Below are 13,889 nucleotides of genomic sequence, written 5' to 3'. Positions count from 1 at the left end.
TGCTGGCTGAAAAAGGTCTGTACTTAATTACAGATACTGCACTTCATTCTAGGGCAGGCGTAAAGAACTGAGGGCCGGACTCTATCAGACACACCTACTAAACCTGGTAACCTGCTGAGTTGAAATAGGCATGTTTTAGCAGGAAAGTCACCCAAAATGTCTAGGAATCTCACCCTCAGGGGCCAAAGTTTCCCTCCCCTATTCTAGAGGAATGTCAGCTGCCATAGAGGCTTGCATTACAGAACCAAACTTTACACCATACCAATCAAATGTAGCAGGGGCTGAGCATGTCACATAATGTAAGTATTTCCGGTATCAGTCAAGGAGAACCACACTACAGAAACCCTGACACAACAGACGGCCTTGAAACACATTTTACTGAAATATATACACTGTAAATTTATCTTATATATCAGTAACCGCAGGTGAAATGTTAATAAACATAGTGCACGTCGGTGCTTTTACGCAGAGAGATTTACGTGATGCAAGTACATGACAACTGAGGGCAACAAAGTTACCCAAATGTTGCTTTGTTGAAACAAGCATTGGGATCTACTATGAAATGTTTTAAAGCCATACAGTACATTGTCTTCAATGAAACTGCAATCTGTCAATTAGCTTAAAGACTTTCAATATAGAACTCATATAGAAACATATTCAAATGGGTAAATGCCTACTGAAGAACATACAGATGTGGCTCTTGAACCCTTGTAAAAAATAAGTTATTAAATATGTTTTCACAATTGGGTAAAATCCAGTCTTCTTACACTTAAACCTTCAAAGAAAATGCAAAAAAAAATGTGGAATGTTTGAGGGCTTCCATTCATCCCTGGACCAAACAGAGTAAAAGATAACACAGAAATGTTTGCTTGAGGCTTATACATCGTCCTCGGTGACCAGGCAGTAAAAATCAGTTCTGGCAGCGTAGCTCCTGGAGCCCAGGTCAGACACGTCTATCTCTGGAGCTTTGGCTTCAGTTACAGGATCAGGGGCTGCAGGAAGCACTGGAGCTTTGGAAGGTAGAGCTTTGTACATAGGCAACCTCAAGCCTGCAGGAAGTAAGCAATCATGTCCATCACTTCAAAAAGCTTTTAGGCTTATTCATATCTAATAACACTTTAATCTACTCTTATCTAACTCACGCCTGTGTCACAGAGCCGCAACATTATGATAAAATGCGAGTTCAAGAAGCCAGCAAGCTCTTTTAAGTCCAGAGCACACCAAGTCACCAGACTACCACACCAAGAAAACCAAACTTTGGGCTGGTGTCTCATACCTGTGTAACATTAGGGAGACTCTAGAGCTGTGTCTGAAACTGGGCTCTATTCTCTTTCCCTACACTATTATAGGGAACAGAATTTGACAAGGTGTTTGTGAGCTCACTGCTGTGCGACAGCAAAGTACCTTGTACGAACAATCTGAACAATATCACGTCAGTCTTTCTCAGAGTAGTGCATGCGAATCTTCAAACCAAACAATGGATTATGAGTATTCTATATCCGTTAGGGTACACATAGTTTGTACACTATGTATACACTAATATTTATTGTGGGATTGTTATAATGCACTGAAAATTCAGCACTATGTTTTCGGACAAGCTGGAACCCCAAATAACGTCGACAATATAGCGAACAGGACACAGTTTCAGGCACAGCTTAGTTATTATCTTCCCCACTGTTCTAGAATTCCCTCCCACATTTCACACAGTTCCAGAATACCCGCCTCCATTCACATTGTTCTAGAATGTTCTTCAGTCACTACGTTCCAGAACGCCCTTTCTCCATTTACTCTATTCTAGATTTTTCTTCCCCATTCACATAGTTCTAGAATGTCTGAAACTGTTCTCCCCATTCACATAGTTCTAGAATAAAATCCTCCATTCATACTGTTCTAGAATGTTTTCAGCATTTCCACTGTTCAAGATTGTTCTCCTCCATTCACACAGTTCTAGAATGTGTCTGAAACTGTTCTCCCCCATTTACACTGTTCTAGATTGTTCTCCCCATTATAGAATGTTCCCCTCTGTTTACACTGTTCTAGGTATGCCCTCCTCCAAATAGTGTTCTTAAATGTTCTTCCCTATTCATAGTTTTAGTATGTCTCACTCCATTCTCACTGTTCTAGAATGTACACCCCATTCACAGTTCTAGATTACCACCCCTGCATTTACACTCTTCTAGAATGCCCCTCTTCTATTCACACTTTTCTAGAAAGTCTTAACCCATTCATTATCTGTGCCTGAAAGTGCCACCTATTCACTATTCAGTGCACTATTTTTGGGTCCCGCCATTTTGCAGTGGTGTCTGAAAACACGGCGTGGAATATCTACTGCACTAGACAACAATCCCACAATGCAACACAGAAAGTAGTGAACAAATAATGTACCCTAGTAGCCAAGGAATACCCATAATGCACTACGGCAAATTTCACATGCTCCTTCTCTGAGAAGAACTGCCTAGTGACCATGATGATGTCTACACGAGTCAAAAGCTCCCTCCTTAAAATCAGTGCTCCTATAATAGTGCTCTGTGTAGGCAACCCATTTTTATATGTAGAGAATAGTGAACAGGGCACAGTTTTGGACACACCAGAGCTTATTATTCTGGAACAGGAATTTTGCTATATGTTGGGGAATGTCTTACCCAGGTCTCCAGCAGGGTCTGGGTCTGGTCTACAGTCCAGGTAGTCAGGCTGCAGGGTGAGCATAGGGTCTTTGTCATCTTGAAGCAAGGTCTGGGGATCTCCAGGCAACTTGGTGTGGAACACCACCTTACGTGGCATGGCCAAGGCCAGCTCCTTCCAAAACCCAGATGACGGGGTCTGGGGGAAAGAGTGTGTGGTTTACTGTGGAAAGAATTCTTAACATCCTATATCACTCTTCCTTCTTGTGTCATCAGAGAGGACTCACCATGGAGTGTGTTCCCCAGATCAGAGTGGTGATGCGTGCCTGATGCTCTCGAAGTTGCTGGATAATGTCCAGACTCACATGCTTCTGCTGAGACTGGAAGATAATAAAGATGGGCTTCCGAGAGAGCTCCAGCAGATGAAATATCCCCTGTCTAACAATATTAAAAATATATAGATTGAATTAGGATTGCAATATTCTGGGAATTTGGGACATTTTCCATGGGAAGTAACGTGAATTATCTGTTTATTCCCATGGTAAATGCATTTGTATTGTCATGCCTTCATGTCATGTTGACAAAAAAACATTGATACATTGATAATGTATGATATAGTTCCTTTAATTGATCCAATATTTCCTATTAATTCAGATAAATTCCCATAATTTCCCAAATGTCCCAAAATTTCCATAGAAATTTTGGAATATTTCCAAAGTTCCTGAGCTAAAGTTCCCATGCAAAGATACTGGTGATTTTCTGGAAATTTATCTGAAATTATCCACCCCTTTGCAACCCTAGACTGAATTAACAGATCATCTCAAGGATGGAGTGAGAGCTGGACCCTTCCAAAATTGTTCTTGGCTTGGATGTACAATTCCAGGGAATTGCTTTAACTAGTACAGAAGCTTTACTATAAAATTACACTCACACACCTTCTTACTAGAACAATCTACTGAAAGGTTCTTTAGGACATTTAAAGTGGTTATTTTATGGTATAGCTCCAAAGCAGTCTTTTAGAACCTTTATTTGAGACTGTAATTAACAAGTGGGTGTATTACAGCAGGCAAAAAAAAAACTAAATTGTGCAGAAGAGGGGTAGTCAAGGTCTATGGTTGAACACCTTTATTTCTCACTTAAACTGCAGAAATGATTTGTTGCATTTTGGGCAGCTTAAAAAGAAAACATTAGGAACCTGAAGTTAGTGGTGCACCACTCCTGCTCCAGGTAGGGCTGCGAGAGGACCACAATAAGCCGCCGACATCGACTACTGTCCATCAGCAACTCTGCAGATGGCTCTGAAGACACAACCCACACATGTTAGCTTGCAAGAGCTAAGCTATATGCAGGGTTCATACACTTTAACCAATTTCAAATTTAAGGACTTTTCAAGTACCAAAAACTAAAATTTCCCTGTAATTTGTTCATAGGAATGTTTGGTCGACGCTAGTAGTTGAAAGACTGTCCAGGCTAGCTAGTTAACAACATAATGCACGCTCATGATACCACAGACAAAATGGTGCATGGTCATACGGGCAGTAATTGGTCATGTGAAAAAATAATGCTACTATAAAATGATTACATAAAATGACAACATGAGCTCATTACAATATTTTCCATGACTTTTAAGTACTTTTTTCAATTTTGTTATTTTTCAAGAACTATTCAGTACTGGATTTTAGCATGTTTATTTTCCATGACTTTCCAGGTTTTCCAGGACTTGTACAAACCCTGAATATGATAATGTATGAGGATCTCCCAATGATGATCCTCCATAAATATTAAATATGGCCTACAGAAAACTAGAATATTCACATGCCTCCTGCTATATTGCTAATTCATTCTTCCTGAGTGGCCTCTCTTCCTAAGTCATGCACTCAGGAAAAGAGGCTTTAATATGACTCTTGTTTTTAAATGTATGACAGTGTGAGGTACATACCTGCTCCGGGAAGGATGTCTGTGTCATTGAGCAGTAACTTGTGCCCATACTTATTCTCCAGGTGAGGTTTCAGGATAAAATTGACAAACTTCCGGTCATTCTCCTTGTTTATGTATGAGATGTAGGCATCATACATTTTGCCATCTGAGGGCCAAAACAAAGCTGAAGTTTAAAACACTGTGGATCATTCAATAACAGACTATGTTTAGCACTGCAGAGAAGTACAGAATTCTTCTTTAAATGACTTACCATTGATTTCATAGTCCCCGTATCTGTTTTTATACCAGAGTCTGAAGTTCAGGTGGCACTTGGAATAGACTAAGGCAGCCAAGGCTAATGACAGCAACAAGATCACCGATGCCACCACAGCCCCTGTGTGACTGGGGAAAGCTGAGAAAAGATTATTACATGTTTGTTACTTTCGATGATCAAGCACTATTCTATGTGGAAACTGACAAAATGCTCTAAAGTTTGTGATAAGGGGATTGGGAATGCTGATCTTAAAAAACAGTCCAATAGTCACCTGACCCAACAAAACAATGAGCGCAGATAATGACATTTACTTTGCTGTGTATGTGATTGTACAATCAGCTTTCCCATCCTTTAACCCTTACAAAGGTGACTAGCACTTTGCTATACATCAATTACATTCATTTTACATTTATATTCTGTATTATGCTTAGACATGAATAAGTAAAGTAGATCTTACTGGTCCTCTGAATGTTAAAGGTGAGTGTGCCATTCCATATTTTGCAAGAGTAGAGACCAAAGTCGTTCTGGTCCTTCAAGCTCACAGTCAGAACACTGCTCACACTGTGCTCGTAGTCCCCAGCAATCCTGCAAAGCAATCAGTTGCATTAATTTCAGATAGTAATAGTCTCAAGGATATTATACACAGCATTACCGCATGTGTTTATTGTCATTAGGGTTGCAATGGTATGTGATTCTCATGGTACAATAATCGTCTCAGGGAACATCACAGCTTTACAGCATCACAGTATACGGTATTTCACAGTTTTTCCTCTTGTTGTTGCTGTTATTATTATCTGACCCTGAAAGGAATAAAAATGGTTTAATAAAATCTCAACAAGAGTTAAAGTGTGAAACAATGTATTAATGGAAGTATACAGAAAGTGGCTCCCTTTTGAAAATAAATAAAGCTGCAAGAGAGATGCAGCTAATGATATAACTAATATATATTTTAATTGTGGATTAATCTGCTGATTTTTTCCTCCATTAATTGTTTGATTTTTTTGTTTTTTGTTTTTTTTTTCCAGAAAGATCGTAAAATAGGTAGGATTCACTGTTCGATAGCATTTTCCCCCAGTACCGTTATCAAGCAAATGTACACAGAATGATAACCATAAATTTTCATACTATGGTATTCAGCTGCAACCCTAACTGTTTCTGTAGTGAATTTATATTATTTTCACTTTGTTAGCTTCCTTTTTCAGCCACACTAGTAAACAGACATGCAGAGATAGCAGCAGAATCATTAAGGTTGGTAGGTGGTTAGTGGTTACACTGGTCTTGTTAAACATTATATGGTCTACTTCCTCAGATATTACTGAGTTCGTAATGATGACATGCTTGTGCTTATTTATGTATTTGTGTTGAACAATGTTTCTGCTTTGCATTAGGACTATACTTTAGAACTATATTATCATCGTTACAGATTTGTAAAACATTTGTAATGTCTTGTTTTACAGGGAGAAGTCTGTCTGAAGTTTTCTTGATTACAGTCAGCTTACTTTTGCTGTTGAAATGTACATTTTTAAAATGTAAACGTTCTACACACAAATGTCCATGGGGTTTATAAACTAGTTGCAGAACTGTTCACAGGTATACAAGCTTATTCAGTAATCAAGATAGGATGAATTATGGCAGGCTTGAGAGCCTCTATAAAGGCTATTCTGAAGCAGTACTATGAGAATAATATTTTGCTGACAATAACATGGCTAGAATACTTTTTGGACATTCTGATTCTGGACTGGTCTAAAGCTATGCATCATAAAGCTACTTTAAATACTGTTAGTAACTGGACAGATGCTATCTGGTTTGTGAAGGATCATATTTAAAAGGGGGGTAGGTTTAATTTTTATCCCTAGAGGCTATACTGTATGTGTTTACATGTATTTACATGTATGTTTCTGTGCTGTGTGTATGTGTGTGCTATTTTGTAATTATTGTAAATCCAAATAAACTGTTATTCCTAAAAAAAACAAGATGATGTTTCCCATAAGCGATCGATCTTAGCGAATAATGACTCAACTAACAAAGGACGTGAAAACAGAATGAGTAAAATATTCTTCTGTCTTGGCACCCACAGCCCTAACATATGAAGAATACGGGAGCTTGTTGTCACATGCACTACACACCAGTACTTGCCAGAAATTCAGACAGCTCCTTTCATGTTGTAAGCCTCTTGGCAGGCTCCTGGATCAATTTTCTGTTTCTTTTTTATTCCTTTTTGAGGGACAACTGGTTCTTGGTAATGTCACTGTTGTGCCAAATTCTTGATGAAGGCCTTTACTGTGTTTCATGATATATTTAATGTCCTGGAAATATTTTGGACCCAATCAGATCCCTTTGATGTGCTTTTGCTAAAAAAATAACTGTCAGTAAAATCCAACTAGAACTTTAAATGGGGTCTGAATCACTTCAAGTGATGGCAGATGTGTACTGACTTCTATTTAACATGAGTTTAGATGAGATTTACTAATTCTGAACACAACCAAACCCCCAATTGTAGGACATTATGCAGTCACATTATTTTATTTTTTTATTTTCCTCTCTAAAATATTTCAGTTTATTTTTCAGTGGAATTACATAGATTATGGGTCACACTGAAGGTGTGAATCTGAAATGATTTTTTTACATGACAAAAACCTAGCAGGGGTGTGTAGACTTGTTACAGCCACTGTATCATTGGTCCACATCTATATGTGTATTAAACATAGTATTTCTAATAGTGTTATTGTGCATGCGTTAGTTCTAAGTAAAAATCAGTGAAAACATTTTCTACAGGAACAAACTGAAATATGATGTGTTTCTACATTTTAGACTCATATTTACATTTTTAATGTGCTAATACTTCTGCACATGGCATATTTCTATACATATTTTGCAATAAGTTAAACTAAGCTAATAAACAGTAAGTATGCTTTAGAAGTGCAGAAGTGTGTTCTTACACAAATACACATATAATTTGACTATAAAACTGCATCTAAAATTATTATTTGTTATTATATATGCTACATTATGAGCTATATAGACTAATAATTATTTAATACAAATATATTGTTAAATTAAAATAATAACCAATGTTATTTATGAGATATACATTTTATGTTTGTAAATATAATAGATATAATATAATAGATTTCTATTTCATATTCTTCCATTTAATTAGCGAAAATTAGAGAATTAGTGCTAAAATGCACACCTAAAGAAGGACTTAGTGACAGAAATTCACAAGCGAGTTCAAACAGGAAATTAATTACAAAGGTTTGACTGTTAATTAATAACTATAATTAATTAACAAACATTGTTAAGAAGTAGTTTAAAAAGTGCTTTGTGTCACTACGCGTTTGGGAAACTCCCCTATAGTTAATATACATGTATGAAGTTGAAGGCAACAATGTAGAATCAGCATTCCAAGTTCTTGTGGTTTGGCTGTGTTGTTGATAGATGACAACCTGCCCAAATAACAGTCTCTAGCACTCTTGCTGACTTGTCTCGAAATGGCGTCCTCTCACTTTGCTTCTTCCTTTCCGGTTTTATTTCTTTTAGTGCTTCCAAAGAGTATGAAAGCTAAGCAGGTTCATTGCCACTACTTTCACTGCATCTCTCACTGCAACAATACCTCCAAAATGGCGCTTTGGTGACTGTGCGCTGCAATGTGTGTGTTATTCTGGGTCTTTCATTATGTGGTACTCACCAGGATGTGTTCTGGATGAAGGTACTAAAGTTGCTAAGAGGTTGTCCATCTTTGGTCCACTGCAGATTATGCACACAGTTAGATTCAGTCCTATTGTAGGCCAGATGTACTGTGCAGTTCAGTTCAACACTGGAGCCAAGTGCCTCCCAAATGTCCGTACTAGCTGCGCTGGGCTTAAACCGTGGAGCCACGCTACAAAGAGACTCTGTGGGTAAGAAATGAGAATGTGTCCACTTGGAAGCTGGAAGGCGTGTCACTACCATCAGTGAGAAAAACAATGCTATGAAATGCTTTTTCAGCAGCTTATCCTTTTGAATTACAATGAGTAAATCCCAAAGCTTGGATGTGACTAGACCAGAACAGTGGCCCCCAGACTTTAACTTCAACCCTAATCACTAGACCTGATCTAATTATTGCCTTCAGAAGTGTCAAAGATGAGTTGTGTCAAACATTAGCTGTGTCAGACTGGGGTTGGGGGTGAAATGCAGATGGTAAATGTCCAGGATAATGCTTTTTGACCACTGGTGTAGTACATGAAGGCATACGTATTCTCATGAAAAGGTGGTTAAAACATGATGAACTATTTTCTCACTAAACTACACTGAACATGCTATATTTACTGTCAGGGTGCTTTACTGGGCTACATCTAGACCTGCAATAAATCAACTGTGATCTTTACAGCAGAAACTAATTACCTGGTCTTAGTGTCTTCCGCAGGTGTGAGTATACACTACAAAAGCAGGTATGAGTTTCTGAATAGAGTCTCAGACTGAAACAATGCAGTCTTTATTATCAGACCTGGCCTGTGGAGTGTGGATGGGATGTCTCGTCTGAGTAGACCAGAGTGAAACCTTATTCTCCTCAACAGGTGGGGTAGGTACTAATCAACTCCACCTCATATTCCTCCTTTCATTTCATTTCAGCTCTGGGGTCTTACGGTATACTGTAATTATGTATTCCATTCCATTTCTTTAAAAATGGAGCATCTCTGCACATTAAGTGATTTTGAGTAAATATATGTTAATAAAAAGTTAATGTAATGCCTTACATCAAAAAAACTAAAGAATCATCTAAGTGAAAATTAATGGATTTTCAATGCTCTTAGAAAAAAAAATCATAAAGCTCTTTAAGGACACTTTAGATGGAAGGCTTCAGGATGAGGAAGGAGTCAAGCACATTTCTCATTTAGTTCATGTAACTCCACCCCACTCCAACACATCCCAGAAACTGGGAAAGGTTTCCCTGTCATTGTCTGTGATGAAGTGCCACCTGAGAAGAGTATGAGTTTCTAACTCCTGTACACAGATAGCATGTTCAACCAGATTCTGGGCTGATGCTGATGTCCACTATGTGCTGGGCTTATATCTACATAAGTACAGATATATCAATTTATAAATATAGAACCCGTAGCAATTACTTACAATTGCAGACTTATTGCAGATATCAAATAACAGTTAAATCTACACATTTGCCTGATGCAGATACTTTAAGAAATGACCTGCTGATGCAGATATGACCCTTATTATCGTGCATCTCCACTCATAGTGAAAAGTGGCCCAGAGTTCTTAGTCTTTCTGAAATACAACTTCTGCACTCTGACCTGCTGCTCTGATCTGAGTGAAGGGTCCATGACTTTCCTGACCAGTCCTTTTTGAATTTTGGAAGAAGCTGTTGTAATACTGCTGCAACCACAATGCTGTATAGTCTAAATCTCATTTTGCCCCAGTGGCTCATGGAGAATGATTGATTTGGCTGAAGTAATTCAGATCAAAGTCTGATTACAACATACACAAATGAATGAGGCGATGTCAATTTCTACAAATGAATAAAGTTTACAGTACCTTAAAGCTGTTGTAATACACTCTTAAAAATAAAGATGCTTCCAATGTTTGGAATAGAGATGTGAACGTAGAAAAGTATGGATGCATAGAAATACAGCTAAAGTTAATATTGCTATCATACTACCATGTGGTACACTTGTGGTAACACTACATGAGCATCCTGGTGATCAATCACTGTGGAATCAACATTGGAATCATGTACGATTGTCATTTCAACACCGAATCAATATCCAAATGTTTGCTGGGCTGTAGCTAATGTCAGTGTGTTTTTGTATTTCAGTGAAGAAATGGTGTGCTGGACTGACAGGATTAAGTGTGATTAACACTGCAGCGAGGCTCCGCTCCACACTGTCCTCTCTTCAAACAGCACTGGACAGTGAGTACAGGTGCAGGTTCTGATCAACAGAGCAATGGCTGAATGAGAATGCATGTTTGCACTGCTAACATGATCTGAGCACGCTTTAGTGATGTCCCAGCATTTTCCCCTGCCGTGTTTCCTGGTAAGGGCTCACGTAAGTCTATAAGCAGGGGCAGCTGTATGTGTTTGCTGGGTGGAAGAATGGGGGTATTAGATGAGGTCTAATTATCTCTAGCTTTGTTAAACAGACTACAGTGAAACGTGACAGCTGAATGGTAAGACATGTCCAATACTATTACAATATACTTTTTTAATACTTTGACAACTACTTTGCCAGCGGCAAATGGGTTTCTCCCTCTCATCCCTTGTATATTACTTGAAGGCCTACACGTCCTGAGAGTCAGGGTGCCCCTTTAAAGAAATCTGGAAGAAATTTAACAACAAATGTTACATAATGTAGTTCACATATTTATATTAAATTAAAGATATACTGAAAACATAAGACGGAGGAACGAGGACCTTACATCTAGGTCTGGGTTTGCATATATTCAAAAAAGGCTGCCAGCAGATTTCAATGGACAGAGGGAGGGGGGGGGTTGGATGAGGTAGAGGAAAAAACATGGGGTAACACTGAATGTCCATGCATTTAGCTAGACGTCAACTGAAATGCAGTGGACACACAGAAAATAACCCTCATGACAAAGCCTGGCTCAAACCCGCCTGTTAACTTTCTAAGCTACTTTGCAGCTTCAGCATTTAACCAAATGTCAGAAGGTGACAACAGGTTTGACCTAACATTCTTGTTATTCAAGAAGAAGCTTTCAACACTTTGTCCAGAGCTTGTGGATAAATAACCAGCACTGCACTACACAGAAGACAAGTGTGAGCTGAACCATTTATTGACCTGTAATTAACGTGTTCTCGTGTTACTGCAACTCACTACCGTATTATTTACAGTAGCTATTGCCCCTCAAACTCCAATGGCCGTTTGCTTCCATGGCTAACAGGTGAATCCTACATGATCAAGCCACCCCACAGCGTCCTCTCAACGTCTGGGCTAAGCTACAGTTGGGGTAAGCTGTCGTTATAAGCAGTTATAACGTTGTGCGGACACATCCTGCAGCTCCACATTGCTGGCCAAGCCAAGCAGCCTCAACTCCATCATTCATTAACCAGTTACAGAACTGTGCTAATTGCTAGCCAAAGGTCATGTTGGCCTTTCCGCCTGATAAACAAACACGCAGGACCTAGTGCTACAAAAGTCTAAGGTCTGTTGATGCTGAAACTCGTGACAGGCACCTCGAAGTGTCAGTCAACAACGTTTCTTTACATATAAACCTGGAAAAGTACATAAAAGCACCATACGTTCGTCGTTTCCTTCATAATGACCACTTTCTTTTCCTCTTATAAATTAGTTTGACTGTGTTTACATGTGAGCTGGAGGTCTCTCGTGAGCTTTAGGCACGGATAATGTCAATCGTACACAAAGAAAACTACAAGGGGCAGAAAATCTACAGATCAAACGAATAAAGGCGTTAAAGTCTTACCTCCGACCACCGCTGCAAACTGACTCCACAGACACACAAAGAGAAGCACCTGATTCTGCCCCATCGCCACACAGCCACAAGCGCCTTCATACAATTACACTGTAACTCCTCTAAGTAGCTCACTCCAGGGGGTGTAATTTAAGCACGCTGCAGATGGTGATGGTGAATAGTGAAAGTGCTGCTCCAGTTGATGAAGGCCACAAGAACGCCTCTCGCTGATGCCGCCTGAAGCGCCGTGTCACGTGACGCACGTTGCGCTTACCTGTTGCGTTGCAGTCGGCTATCTACCTTTCTACCACAAGCCCCGCCTCAGCGCTGGGATTGGCTAGTTTCCTACCGTCTGTACTGATTGGCTAGAAGGTCTAAGTTGTCCGCCACTTCTCGTTATAAGTATGTGCTGTTGGCCAATAGTAGCACAGGAGGCGGGGTTTGTTGGGACGCTGGTGAGGGAAATAGGTGAGGGAGTAACGGGTACATCACAAAAGACTAAGCACAATATTTAGACAATTTATCAACCGTTAAATAAATTATAGAAAAAAATTAAAATGAGGCAACAACGGACATCCACTGACCAGACATTTGGGGGTGTAGTATTGCCACCATGCTGGTACGTCATGGTATGTCAGTGTTATTCAACAACGGTTTGCTTATTAAGTGCTACATGATAGCGAATATTAATTGTACATTAAAAAGATGCGCTTCAGTATTTAACATGTAGGTGTGTCTAATAAGGTGGTCAGCTACAGTCTGTATATGCAAACCTCCAAAGTCTGCACTGCTATTATGTATTTATATATATATATATATATATATATATATATATATATATATATATATATACGTGATATTGAGTAAATAATGTACTATGTGCTTTTTTTGCCCAATTATTTATATAGCAGGTCTTATCCATAAAGCATTAGCAGATGGATATTTAAATTTGCATACGATGGAAGTGGAAAAAGTTCCTTACTTACTAGAAACTAAAAAAGGAGCTTGTAAGGAGCTGCATACTGCCGCCAGAGGGAGGCAGAGAGCAGCATTCAAGGCCATCGTTGGCAACCAGCATCTGTAGAGCTCTCCAAAAGGAGAACTCTTCCTGCAGCCCACCTCATACCCATTATTCTGCAATCTGCAAACTCGTCCCTAGTGAGGTTGGTTTGGGTTTCCAAAGGTCTGATAAACTCACAGAAAAAAATAATTAAATGCACTAAAAGGCTCCCTTTAACCCAGACAAACTGGGTGGAGCCCTGGTGCAGGGGACATCTCAATTCTGATGTATTTTTATATTATTATATTAATATTATATTATGATTATGATCAGAACAGTTAAACAGTTTAGGTGGTTTAGTAACTTTTATCAATAATTAATAAATAATTCTGACCAGAGGAGGATGGGTCGGGTCCCCCCTGTGAGTCTTGGTTCCTCCCAAGGTTTCTTCCTCCAGCTCCGAGGGAGTTTTTCCTGGCCACTGTCACTGTTGGCTGCTCACTGGGGGTCTCAGATCTGTCATGTCTTCTTATGTTATTTATTTTTTCTGTCTTTTACTAATTACTAATTATGTAAAGCTGCTTTGTGACAACAGTTGTAAAAAGCATTATACAAATAAATTTGACTTGACTTGCCTTATTTTTTATAGTGGCAA

General features: G+C 39.0%; 1 protein-coding gene across 1 annotated transcript; it reads right to left on the bottom strand.

The window, feature by feature from the left end:
- Positions 1–307: 307 nt before the first annotated feature.
- sigirr (single immunoglobulin and toll-interleukin 1 receptor (TIR) domain) lies at positions 308–12,363 on the bottom strand. Its single transcript, XM_072673674.1, has 9 exons — positions 12,247–12,363; positions 8,501–8,705; positions 5,270–5,397; positions 4,810–4,950; positions 4,561–4,704; positions 3,817–3,919; positions 2,909–3,059; positions 2,643–2,820; positions 308–1,049 (listed from the first exon to the last, which is right to left on the bottom strand). Exons 1-9 carry the CDS (start codon positions 12,308–12,310, stop codon positions 877–879), a joined length of 1,287 nt encoding a protein of 428 aa, XP_072529775.1. The 5' UTR covers positions 12,311–12,363; the 3' UTR covers positions 308–876.
- Between the last annotated feature and the right edge of the window lie 1,526 nt (positions 12,364–13,889).

The sequence above is a fragment of the Salminus brasiliensis genome, chromosome 2, assembly GCF_030463535.1.
Source record: "Salminus brasiliensis chromosome 2, fSalBra1.hap2, whole genome shotgun sequence".
Lineage (NCBI taxonomy): Eukaryota > Metazoa > Chordata > Actinopteri > Characiformes > Bryconidae > Salminus > Salminus brasiliensis.
Note: the sequence above shows the minus strand (reverse complement) of the source record. Positions and strands in the feature narration are given on the sequence as shown.

Bases quoted from the DNA above. Each gene is read 5' to 3' on its own strand.
- sigirr (XM_072673674.1), bottom strand. From the start codon at position 12,310: ATGGGGCAGAATCAGGTGCTTCTCTTTGTGTGTCTGTGGAGTCAGTTT. The intron at 8,706-12,246 runs GTAAGACTTTAA...TCTTACCCACAG, and splicing joins GTTTGCAGCGGTGGTCGGAG to AGTCTCTTTGTAGCGTGGCT. The intron at 1,050-2,642 runs GTAAGACATTCC...TACTTCCTGCAG, and splicing joins AGACCCTGCTGGAGACCTGG to GCTTGAGGTTGCCTATGTAC.